The sequence below is a fragment of the Kogia breviceps genome, chromosome 15, assembly GCF_026419965.1.
Source record: "Kogia breviceps isolate mKogBre1 chromosome 15, mKogBre1 haplotype 1, whole genome shotgun sequence".
NCBI classification, from domain to species: domain Eukaryota; kingdom Metazoa; phylum Chordata; class Mammalia; order Artiodactyla; family Physeteridae; genus Kogia; species Kogia breviceps.
The window spans coordinates 4,345,729-4,358,725 of NC_081324.1; the positions used below are offsets into that span (position 1 = coordinate 4,345,729).

Genomic DNA, 12,997 nt, shown 5'->3' on the forward strand with positions numbered 1-12,997 from the left:
GATGCACCATCGCCTTAGAGAAGAAGGGTGGTGTAAGTTCCAAGTATTGTGAATATGGGACCAATGTGTGGTTTGTATTGTGAGGGACTGTTGGATATTTTGTGCTTTTGTGTATCTATAAAATACATAGTATTTTCCTATTCCATATATTTGGTTCAGATGCTTTATGAAAAGCAGAAGCAGCCTGGTCGTGAGCTGTAGTGAAGCTGGAGGTTCATTCAAGGCATTCCTCCCCGGGCAGAGCCCTTTGTGTTCTTTATCTATGTATTGTCAGTCCCTGGAACAGAGCAGCTGTTCCGTGAGTGTTTGTGAGGTGGGGAGATGAGTCCTAAGAGAGAACTGTTGTGACTTGAAATGTTACATCGGGCGTGCCCTAGGAACTTTGGCTTTTAGGGTACCAGGTGCTTAGAGATGACATGTGATAGACTGCGGTGTTTTTGTTTTTTGTGGGTTTTTTTGCCACTAGGCAGACATTTTCGTTTGCTTTTCTTTCTTCAGAATATCTGGTTTAGGTTGGGTAATTATATTGAAAGAAAATAGTGGAAGAGAACACATCCTGGAGCACGTTGATCTTTCCATCAACGATTCATCAGTCACGGCTGTGTGGTATGGCAAAGACTGGCCACGTCTTGTCACACTGTCAACCTTAGATTTGTGTGGGGTGACGCCAGTGTTTATGAACCGGTCTCAGACCCCCATCAAAAACGGGTAAGTACTAATCAGCAGAACCTCTGGGTGAGGACATCTTATATGTCAGTGCCAGTTGGCCTTCCTTTTGTCATGAAAAAATACTAGTGGTGTCTTTTAACTTGGTTGCATCTTAAAGCCTCTCTTTCATCCTGGATCACTGTCATATAGGAGAAGCAGGGGTTTATCAACTGATGGCGAAGCCGAGCTTAGGCTGCTCGTACCTTGGTTATCCATAACTTAGGGAATGATGCTCTCCTAGTAATTTCCTGGATGATAGATGGCTGGCCTTTGGAAGTTTTTAGTTTTAACCACTTTAACACAAAGATATATAAAACTATTATATTTTCCTTCTTTAGTAAGGGATACAGTAATCATAGTTTAAACACTGGATCATAAAGTCATTAATTTTTTTATGTGCTTCTGTGTTGAACTTGGCTAGATATGCAGTCTTATGCAGTGACTTTTCTGTGCCTCTGTTTTCTCATCTGTAGAATGGGGTGATGACAGTCATGATGTAGTGTTTAGCATACGTGGCTGCTGTGAAGAAGAGTGAAGCATTTCATCATCAGATGCATGAGTCAGATGCATGTGTGTCGTATTGCTGATGCTTATTGAATACTTACTATTATTCTGTCATGAGGTGGCTTTGCCCTGGGTTCATACTCATTATCAGGCTTTTGCTTCTCCCAAGAACTCTCTCATGCTCACTTTTCTCACCTCTCGTCGTTTTCTACCAGAAGCTGGGCTGTGGCACATGTAGCACGCTGACCTCCTGACATAAAATGTATGGAAACGCGAAGGTAGCTGCCTTCTCCTTCTCCAGTGTTGGTTTCCTGTCCCCGGCCGCCTCCTTCCCGCTTTCAGGCCCCTGTGACCTTGCAGGGCATTTGCGGGCGTTGTTCTTAACCGCCTTGTGAGCTGCAGCCCCACCGCAGGCTTCTCTCCCAGGCCTTGCCATGGAAGGTGTTGAGATCTCACTTTAGGGTCTGCATCTCCACAGAAGAACCACCTTCTTTCCTGGTTCCCCTGCGTCCTGCTTACAGACACATTTCTGCGACTTGTCCCTGAGGACTTTGTTTGTGGTCCCTCCCTCTGGTGCCGGCTCTTTGAGGACTGTTTCTGTGATCGCTGGTCTAGTTGTCGTGCCGTGAACGTGGAGGCGTTGTATTCCTAGTGCTGGTAAATCCAGGTCTTGCTGCGTTCTGAATATATCCTTACTGCTGTGAAGAAAAGCGTGGGGATTATTTTCCCTGATTATGTTAACTGAAGATATTTTGGAAACAGTTATTTTTTTGAATGGTACCTTTATTTGCATAAATCTCTGAAATTCTATACGGTATCATGACGGACCCCAGATTTTTCTAATGCGGTCTTTAGGTTTTATGCACCATGAAATTATATTTGGAGAATGAGTCTGCAACCTCTGTACTAGTTTGAACACTTTGTTATTTGATATCATGAGATATTGTTTACAGGGATTAGGACAGAATTGTTAATATCAATTAAATGATCATGAAAGTTCATAAATGGATCGTGTTGAATTCTAAAGCTCAGTTAAAGATACTATGTTCCTGAAATTGTCATCCAGGTCAGGAATACTCGATAGTGCACAGTGACAGAAATGCCAAAATTCATTGGGGAAATTCATTTTATTTAATTTATATACATTAAAACTCAGTGGACTTCAGACAGCACTTGATAAACAGTGGTGAACAAACACTGAAAGTGTTTTTCAGTAATGTCTTTGGATCGGCACTTTTATCGCAAGTTTGTGAGCAGATGCTTTCATCGTGCGGAAACAAATCCTTGTGTGCGTCTGTGTGACAGCAGAGGAGAGACTCGGTGATTCTGATTTGGATCTTTCTTGTTTCCTCCGTGAGACTTTTTTTTAAAAACAATGCAAGCCTTATCTATGTAATTTGCAGTTTGCGTGTCCCTGTCATATGTGCCTTCCTGGTCGGACACTTTATGCTGTCACTGTGGCCAGCGTTTTCCATTCTGCAGGTGATGCCCTGCGTCCCGAACTTCTGAGAAACGGGTAGATGTCAGCCTTAGTTTCTGTGCCAGGACGAACTTGTGAGGCCGAGGCAAAGGGGAACCAGCATGTTCTCTGTGGAGTCCGTCCAGCCGGTCTGGAGCCTTGCGTCGGAGGGTGCGGGCTTCGGGCACGTGGAGGGGTGTTCTCCCAGCACCTGCGCCTCGTGGCCACACTGACGATGTCATAGCAGTGACTGCGGTATGCGCTCTGGGGAGGTTCTCTGATTTCATTTCCCTCCCTCGAAGGTGGGGCCGTCTCCCCGGACACAGGTGAAGGTCACGCTGAGACGGTCTGTAGGGCTGGAGCTAAGGTTTCAGCTCTGGTTCCCAACCTCGCATTCAGCCTCCCCCCAGTCTGCTCTCCCGTGCTGAGCATATTTTTAGGTCCTCCCTCACGCGCACGCTCACCGAACGCCTCTCCCTGACCAGTGTAGTTCTCCACGCAAGAAGCTCTCTGAGTGAGGGGCCAGCATGGTCTGGCAGCCAGGCATCTGGTTTCCACGCTTACAGCCCCCTCTGCTTTCAAACAGTGCACGGCGGAATGCCTTGGCTTTTAACTTCTTCTGCTTAACGAACAGTTGAATACCTGTCACCTGCTGGCGTGTGTCTTAGGTGCTGGAGGCGCACTCTTGGCCCCAGCTCCTTGGAGACTTTCCTCTCGGTGCAGAGCTGTGTTAATTGACCACTGAGATCGCCTCTCCCTCAGGGTTTCCTGAATTGCCTCTGGGGATGACAGACATCTCCGCCTACCATGATCGAGCAAATAGAATGCTTCATTCTGTTGATTTGATGTGTCATGATGAACAGCAGAGCTGAGTTGTGTTTTCTTACACATTTGAGTTACTCTTAGACACTAATTCTAATATCCAGTTCATGCTGTATTTCCTTCATGAAAACACCCGACGTTACTTACAGTTTTCACTATCTCTGAGCTATTCTTGTAATAACTTTAAAAGGTTAAACTGCTTTCAGGCAGCCTACTAGACCCCCTACTTTTTTGTCATTTAAGGGATTTCATCTTTGCTTATGCATCCCATACATTGAGAATCTACTGCTGATTGTAGTGTTGTGCTGGGTTTTGAGGGGAAGAGGATAGGAGACGGTTCTTCCTCTCCCTCACCTGTGATTCTTCAGCCCACTGCTGACGGGGCCGTAGACTTGACAGTGAGAGCCGGGGTGGGGAGAATAAGATAGACGGTGAGAAATTTGTACTGGTCCATTTTGCCTTTTATTTATACACCTTGTTTCTCCTTATTAGCAAGGTGTGCACGATTCGCATGTTCTTAATAGTCATTTTAGATGTGCCAAAGAGAATCGACAACACGGGGGAAGCCAGAGCTCATTTTTCTCTCTCCTCTCTTTGGCATGATGTTCAAAGACCTCGATGGCATTCTTTAATTGCAAAGTACAACCTGAGTCACTTAACCGAGTCCACCATGCTTGGCTGTGACAGGCTGATCCGGATCTTCTGCCTGCACCCGGGCCTCGTGGTGGGGCTCTGGAAGGTAAGCCCAGCCCGTACCTGCCACGTTTGCTCCCCTCGTGCATGGGGTCAAGGGTTAAGTCCTTTAGATGTTCAGCGACCACACCCTCCTACGGACCTCATGTTCCCACCGCCTGGCCCTCGCGCCTTCGCGGCAGGTCTGCCTTTCTACCCTCGCCTGTGACACACGAGCCCTTCCCACCCGGGCGCTTTGGCTCACGTTGCCCCTTTAACACCCTGGGGCCCTCCCCTTCCTCCTCCAGCTGGTCCACATTCCATCCTCTGCCCCTTTCACGCCCTTCCTCTGCCAGAGCATCTCCTGTGCGTTTCACCTGGGGCCCTCAGACGCGTCTCGCCTGGAGCCACTAAGGACGGCAGCTGCCAAGTTGACTCTGGGAGTAGCAGCCATGTCTGTAGACGACGGCCAGGCAGAGCACAGGTCCCACGCCAGCCTCCAGACCTTGCTTCCCTCGTCCCACGCTGGCTGTCGGGCATCTTTCTCCCTCACTCCCTCTGTACAGGGTGACTGGGGGCCAGGCAGCACCTGGCTCGCTCTGGGCTCCTGAGTTGGTCCATCTGGGTTGGCTGAGCAGATGCCAGGACTCTGTTTGACCCGATCGTCCCATGGGCCACTGGAGAAGGGCAGCTTGCGGCTGCCGTCTGGGTCCCCTTCCCGGTGGGGCAGCTGTTCCCTGGGGAGAAACGGGCGTTGGCTCCTGTGCCATCCTGTCCTGTCTCCTGCTGCCCGGCCTGCTGATGAGTGGACTTGGAGTCCAATCCCTCCCACTGGGTTTGCCAGGCCACGTAGGTCCTGCCACGGCTGCTGAGTGTGCGTGGGGTTAACCTTGTGACGTTCTTACCGGCCCTCTCTTTACCTTTGAAAAGACTTTGAATCAACCTGAGACTAACAAGAGATATTTCCACAGTTGTCATATGTCAGGCAGCACTGTGATGTTTCATAGATACTAGGGTGTTAATCCTTTTGGTACCACATGCGCTGCGTATTTGGGTGCGTTGTGGTCCTGCTATCAGTGTGACAGATAAGTCTTGTTAGACAGTGATAATGTGTTGGCGCTGCAGGAATCTTACTCAGATTGTAAGAAACCACACCTATCTGTAAGGTGAATGTGCTGCTATCTTCACAGTGACCTTATGAAAAATTAAAATATTTCAGTTGACAAATGTATTCTTTTTCAGAGGGAGGAAGAGCTGGCTTTTGTTATGGCAAATCTTCATTTCCATCACCTCGTGGAGAGGAGCACGTTAGGCTCGGCCGCTGTGTATGTATTCGGATGTGGCGTGTTAAATTTTGTACAGTCAGCATAAAGGATTCGGAGTTGGTATCATCTTAATATCTTGAGAATAGCTACAAAGACATTCTGTCTTTAATCAGTAGACAGAAGCCAACAGACAAAATTACGTAGCTGTTGCTAAAAACATTGGATTATCCGTCAGTAGCTGTTTGCTTTATTTGTTTGGGTTCAGGGTGACGTACCTTGTGGAGTATGATTTATAGGGCAGGGAAGCTTCATTACTACAAGATGTTAGTGCACTGAGGTGCTGCAAGTTCTCTGCAGTAGTTTGCATTTTCATGTCTTGAAAGGCAGGCAGACCCGTGGCCCACTTGGCCTGACCTGCAGATGTGTTTTTTATTGGTTGAGACAGTGTGTCTGTTAACAAACTTTGGGTCATCAGGTGGGGGACATGCTTTCCGGCTCACTGCTCCTCTCACCCTTCCCCTGGGGCTGAGACTCCCATATGCCTTTTTTTTTTTTTTTTTTTTTTTTTTTTTTTTTAACATGCAATGCTCCCCAGTGCTTCTGAGTTTGTTACCTTACGTAGTAATGCGTTTCCTACTGAATGAAAACTCGTTCATTGTGGCTTTGGGTCTCCTTCCGGGGGAGTCGCTGAGCGGTAGGTCTGTTGTTGGGTGCATTTTCCTGCTGCGCATTCAGCCCTCTGGATGCCGAGACGACTGCGGAGCGGTGCTGCTGCCCCGGGCGGATTTCAGAACCATGTTCTGTCGTGGTGGTCTGGGGATGTTCAGGGAACACACGCTTCTGCCCGTTTGTATGGAAGTTGGTAGAAGGAACGTGGGGCCGTTCTTCTGCATCTGTGGTACTGAACGTGATTGGGAATCTGTAGAGGATTGATGGGAGCTGGTGCTTTGAAGGGGTGTTAATTTTTTAAAGAGTATTTCCAATTCAAGCATTTTACCTCTGGTGTTGACAGATACATTTTGTTTTGCTTTTTAGCCCCTACGAGCTGCCTCCTCATACCCCCCTTTTGGATGACAGCCTGGAGTGTGGACTGAGTGGCTACCAACTCCACGTTGATATGCACAGCGGGGGAGTTTTCTGCCTGTGTGGCACATTTCGCAACCTCTCCACCAGCAAAGGTGAAACTCATTGAGTCTTTTGTTTCAGAGTGGAATGCCAAGGCTGGAGAGGCGAGGGGACCACATTTTATACCTGAGTTAAGAATAGCCCCCTGGCTGGCCCCTTAACCGTGTCCTGGCCCTCCATTCTCCCAGACCCTGATCACTAGGACTTGTGCAGTTCCTCAGATGCTGGCTCTGTCATCACCGTCACCCCTGCTCTGCCTTCTGGAATATTCTCTGGTCATCCTTTCTACTGGCACTTACTGCTTTGCCCTACCACATCCTCCCTCTCCCACCCCAACTTCTTCTCTTCTTTCTCAGAGGAATTTGGTAGATTTGCCAGCAGGGCCAGTGTAGAGCCTGTCCAGGATGAGAATAAAGGCAGCGAACCCTCTGTACTGCACCAGCATTTATCACGCTCACGGAATCTGAGACACGGACTGGGGTGGACAGAGGAGGGAAGGGACACCAGTCAAGAGGAGGAAAAGAGGGAATGCAGTGCGCCCTGCTCTGGTTTCTCTGACTGGTTCTTCTTGCTCTCTTTCCTCTGTATCCCACGACCTTGAAGTTTGGTGTAGAGACTTGCATAGACTGAAGTTTAACATTTGTCATAAGAATATTTTATAGGGGAAACTATGCACTTCGTTTCTGAATATCCTGTTCCCCAAAATTCTTTTAGCTAATGGATTTGACATCCATGAATACTCCTTGCCTAAATCAGTTTTTTTGAGTTTGGAAAATGGTGGTTTTTAAATTATGTCATTGTGTCCACATTTATTAGCTGAGCTTTTGTAAAGAGCTTTCCTTCATCAACTGGGTGGATTCCTGTAATGGCAGGGTAAATGCGTGCATCCTTTCTCTTTTAACCAACAATTTTCAGATTAGGAAATTGATGTAATTGTCGCCTCCTGTGGTGGGAAACGGTTTTGAGTGCACTCTCTCCTCTCTGTCTTTCTTGTTTAGTGTCACTTTGGACTCTTCGGTTTTTATTTACTCAGTAATTTATAATCAGTTATAGACATTATTCTTTGTGAAGCTAAGTTTGTTCTTTGTGAAGTCCCCAGTTTGGTCAATGGGATCCACTTCAGGCTGGCTTCTGTGCCCTTTCTTCTCTGAGCCGTCTTTGCATTTGTCTCGGGAAGGTTTCTAGATTTTTCTGTGCTTGATGGCCCTTCTGATAGAACTGTGACAAATGTGTATATTAACCTAGGGTGGATTGACATCTTCGTTGTTGATTTATCCTACCCATAAATGTGGAGTGTCTTTCAGTTTGTTCAGAAATACTTTTGTGTCTTGTAGGAGTATATCAGAATTTTCTTCATACTAATTTTGCACATTTCTTAAGATTTTTAGTAAGTATTTCATCTTTGTTATTTCTGATATTATATCTCCTAATTGTTTTGTAATGTCTTTGTGTGGTTTTGGTCTCAGGCCACTGCTGATCTGATAGAATGAGTTGGGAAGTATTCCTAACTCTTGAGTGTTTCGGAGGATTTTGGATACAATTGGCAGCATTTCTTAAGTGGTTGGTGGAATTCACCTGTGAAGCTTTCAGGGCCTGGAGCTTGCTTGGTGGGAAGGTTTTTAACTACAGTTTCAATTTCTTTTACAGATGTATGGCTATTTAGGTTATCTATTTCTTCTTGTGTGAGCTTTGGTATGTTGCGTCTTTCAGGCAATTTGCCTAAATATTAAATAGGTTAAGATTGATAGGGGGTTCGGGGTTTTTTCAGCCTGCTTCTACTGTAAATTTCTCCATGAATGTTTACCAGATGATGGGTACTTATATCCGTCATTTGATTAGAGATTGTAAAATAATGATCCCCTAATTCTGTCATTCCTTCTACATCTATTATTAGCATTCTTTTGTAAAGAAGGGTTTTCTATTTTCAACTATTTAATTACCATGAAATATAATTAATATAGGAAAGGCATGGTACATGCTTAATTTTTCATTAATTTACAACATAGTGATGAATGCTCTAATAGTCTTTGAAGATGACTTGTAGGTTTTTTTGGGGGGAGGTATTATTATGAATTCATGGATTAAAAAAATAGAGCTTATGTATTTTAGTCCACTTGAAGTCATTATTCTTTTTATTGTTACTGTGATGTTCAAATTGTGCTGTCATCTCATCTCATCTGCTCCTGTTCTTTTGATATGAGTGTGGTCATCTTTGGTAACTTGCTTGTGTTCTAACAGGACAAGATACCTCAATCTCATTTTGTCTGTTTCCTACCCAGACCTGGAGTTGGCCATTTTCCCTAGGAGCTCTGGTTCCTTTTTATTCCCATGCATTCATTTAAATTAAAGATCTTGGTGTTTTTAATTAACCTTTTTTTATTATATACTTATATTTCTCTTTTGCCGAAAGTCTTTGTTTGCCGAACGATATCAAAATATATAATAATTTCAAAAACAGTACTGAAATTATTAGGAATAACCTATTGAATGTTATTTTAATTAATATTTTCCTTGTGGTTGTTTATGTGTTTAAGATATGTCATGTTAGAAAAAGTTAAGTCACCTAAAATGATTCTTCTGTCTGTGGGTATGCTGCCTCTTTGGTATACAATTAGAGTGATTTGTTTCAGTTGATTTTTTATTTTTTCAGGATTCTTTTGCTTCTATTTTTACATTTAAAAATTACTTATAACATTTATATGGTCCAAAGTTGAAGTTATAAAACAATGAAGTTCAGAGACATTTACTTCTACCCTATCCCTTCACTTCTCTTCTTTTCCTCCCTTCAAAGTTAACCCTTTATATTAGCCTAAGGTTTGTTCTTTATAAATGTTTCTTTTTTGAATACATAATGCTATATATCAATATATTCATATTTCTCCCATTTTTTAAAAAATGAGGCATACTATACTCCCTTTTAACTTCCTTCATTTTTCCCAATTAATAATTTTTTCTGGAGATTAGTCTTTTTTTTTTAAATGGGCGTGTTTGTTTGTTTGTTTATTTATTTATTTATTTTTGGCTGTGTTGGGTCTCCGTTGCTGTGTGTGGGCTTTCTCTAGTTGCCGCGAGCAGGGGTTACTCTTTGTTGTGGTGTGCGGGCTTCTCATTGCAGTGGCTTCTCTTGTTGCGGAGCGCGGGCTCTAGGTACATGGGTTTCATTAGTTGTGGCATGTAGGCTTCAGTAGTTGTGGCTCGTGGGCTCTAGAGCGCAGACGCTGTAGTTGTGGCGGACGGACTTAGCTGCTCCACGGCATGTGGGATCTTCCCGGACCAGGGTTAGAACCTGTGTCCTCTGCATTAGCAGGCGGATTCTTAACCACTGCGCCACCAGGGAAGCCCTGGAGATTAGTCTTTAGAATGAGATACAGATCTTTTTCATTCTCTCTTTTTAAAACATCCATAGGTAGGTAGTTTGTTAATGTCTTTTTCCGTGGTTTCCAGTCTTTGCTGTTAGAGACAGCGGAATAGCGAATATAAAAGGAATAGCCTTGTTCACACATTGCTTCATGTTTTGGCAGCTTGTCTTTGGGAGACTTGCTTAGAAATAGGGTTGCTAGCTCAAAGAGTAAATGCAAATGTAATTTTGAAGAACACTGGCAAATTCCCCTCTTATGAGGGTATTACCAACTTAATGGGGAATTAAGTTAATAAAATACGTTATCACTAAGTATGTTTGTTCTAGGTTTTTGTTATGTGTTCTTACAAGTTAAGGAAGTTTCTTCTATTCCTGGATTTGTTGGATTTTTTGAAAAAATCAGGAATAATTGTTAAATGTTATCAAATACATTTGGGCAACTACTGATGATACGATTTTTTCCCGCCTTTACACTATTATAATGAATTTCATTAATTAGTATCTTCTATTGGTTAACATCCTAGAATCCCTAAGATAAGCTTCTCTTGTCATATGTATGCTTATTTTTAAGGTACTGGTTTCAGTTATTTGGTTTTTAGTACTTTCCATTTAAACTCAGGGTACAGCTTTCCTTTATTTTTTATATATGTTTCTGATTCCGTTATAATCAGGTTTTCTACTTTTAATGGAATCAGTTTTAGTATTTATATGATTTTCTAGAAATCATCTGTTTTCTTTAGGTTTACTTTGATCTTTTTCTCGCTTTTTTGAGTTGACTGCTTAGATTGTTTAATTTTCAGGTTTTCTGGTTTTTCTTCAGTGGTCTTTATGCCCAGAATCAGGAAGGACTGGTGAGGTGATCTAGAGAGTGACCCCTCCTGGGCTTGGATTTGCTCTGCCTGGAAACAGCCCACCTGCTTTTGTGAAGGTGTGAAAATTCGGCCTTTCACTGAGCCCAAATTATCTTCTCTGTACTTTAACCCATTTACCTTTATTCTGTTATTTAAAATAGAGAATGAAATCTATCCCTTTTCCCGGTATACCTTTTGAGGCGACTGCTGACATGCCCCCTGTCTATACCCAGGGCACAAACTCGGGTGCTTGGGGCTGGTGTTGGCAGACAACTTGTTCTCTCGCTCTCCAGGGCTCCAGCCCTGCATCCTCAGGGGCCCTTCACTTCCAGCATTTCCTACCTGACACGATCTCTGTTCTCCAGGGGTTGGGTCGAGGTCTGTCTTAGGCGGGTGCTAGGACCTCAGAGGAGAGGATTCCCCCTCTCCTCGTTCTCAGCAAATACAGCATCATGTTGATGAAGCTTTGTGTGTCTCCCTCACACCTAAGCTGTGCCCCTGACGGTGATGAGGACGGGACGATGGTGGCAGAGAACACGGATGGGCACTCATCAGAGGTGCTTGCTGAACATTCCCTATTTATAGTAGTCTCCACGGCAAGCCTGTGGGCTGAGCACTGTGATCTCTCCCGTGTTGTTCACAGGGCGGCTGGAGTGGACTGTAGGCCAGCTCTTGAGTCACGAGCAGCTGGTGCGCGGCCGAGCTCCATCTGCACCCGCGCCTGGCCGCTGTCTCCTCTCCACTGTGCTTTGCAGTCATGTGCTTCTAGAGTGGGTCTTCTTGTGTGTGTGACTCTGTCTCTTCAAGGTGTTGCCATTGTATGGGTGTCAGGTGGGGCCCTTCCCTGCTGGAGTGCTGACACACCCCTGAGAAGCTGAGATGGTTTTTTTTGTTTTGTTTTGTTTTGTTTTGTTTTTTGCGGGATGCTGGCCTCTCACTGTTGCGGCCTCTCCCGTTGCGGAGCACAGGCTCCGGACGCGCAGGCGCAGTGGCCGCGGCTCACGGGCCCAGCCGCGCGGCGGCATGTGGGATCTTCCCGGACCGGGGCACGAACCCGTGTCTCCTGCATCGGCAGGCGGACTCTCAACCACTGCGCCACCAGGGAAGCCCTGAGATGGTTTTTAGGACACACAGGAGGCCAGGTAAAGTGAAGGAGGACAGGAAACTTCTGTGGGAATAATTCACCGTCATCTGTTGTTTTCACAGTGAGGAACACTTTCACCCTAAGACTTCCCACAAGACTCACGTGCTTCCTCTGCGTGTAGTTCTGCGATGAGGGTCAGCAGGGGGCGCTGTTGCCATCAGAGTTGTCACATTTCACCGGAGTACAGACTCAAAGGCCTGCTACGGTTTTTGAGAAACTCTCTTGTGGTACCAGGGGGTATATTTGGTAAATTCCAGCAATGTCATTGCAGGAGGGGATGAAAGCACTGTGCCCCATCAAGGATAAATGTTCTATCATCACGTCCCTAGAGCTGGGAGCATCCTCGCCTGGCTCTGAGGAGGCAGCCTACGGGGAGTGGCAGGAAGGAGAGGGGACCAGGCGCATCTGTGTGTCTGGTGCGTGCATTGACGGTTGCTGGCGGGATGCAGGGGTGTGCTGGCGGTGCATGCGCTGTCTCACGCGCGTTGCCTGCCCTCCGTGACGGGTGCAGAGAAGCCTTCTGGGCTAGGACGCAGGCTCCAGGGAGGGTGGTTCCAGGGGCTCCCGGAGGGCTCTGAGGAGGGGCAGGCCAAGGGGGGCTGGGGCCGGCGTAAAGCGACTAGTGGTGGCGCTCAGACAGGTTAATGGGGAGTGGGCCAGACCCAGTTAGGTGGGGTCTCGAAGGAGCGGAAAGGTACAACTTGAAATATGATGTAATTGATGGACAGAGCCTGAGTTTGGCCATTTCGTAGGACCGCTTCCAGCATTCCATCTTTAAATAAAACATTTGAGGCTGTACCAATTTAGTCCACAAATTCATTACAGTTCTATTAAAAAAAATCCCAAAGGGAATTTATTATGAAACTTGCAAAGTTGACTCTAAAATCCATCTAGAAATACACATGAATATGGAATGGTTGATAAAATTTTTGTTTTAAATTTTTAAGTGTGAAGTATTGTCATCTTTTCTCTGTACGATGTGTTTAGACTACAGAAAAACAATTGAACAATTAAAAAACCCATGTAGCCGCCACACAGTGTAAGAAGTAGACCATTACCCGTAACTCTGAAGCCACTGCGTGGTTAAAC

General features: G+C 45.4%; 1 protein-coding gene across 1 annotated transcript in view; it reads left to right on the plus strand.

Annotated features, from left to right (window-relative positions):
- FBXO15 (F-box protein 15) overlaps positions 1-12,997 on the plus strand; it is a 43,418-nt gene that overhangs the window by 16,473 nt on the left and 13,948 nt on the right. The window contains exons 5-8 of the mRNA XM_067015861.1: positions 499-708; positions 4,106-4,232; positions 5,408-5,490; positions 6,466-6,608. Coding sequence (XP_066871962.1) covers positions 499-708; positions 4,106-4,232; positions 5,408-5,490; positions 6,466-6,608 — 563 coding nt within the window. The remainder of the gene's footprint in view (positions 1-498; positions 709-4,105; positions 4,233-5,407; positions 5,491-6,465; positions 6,609-12,997) is intronic.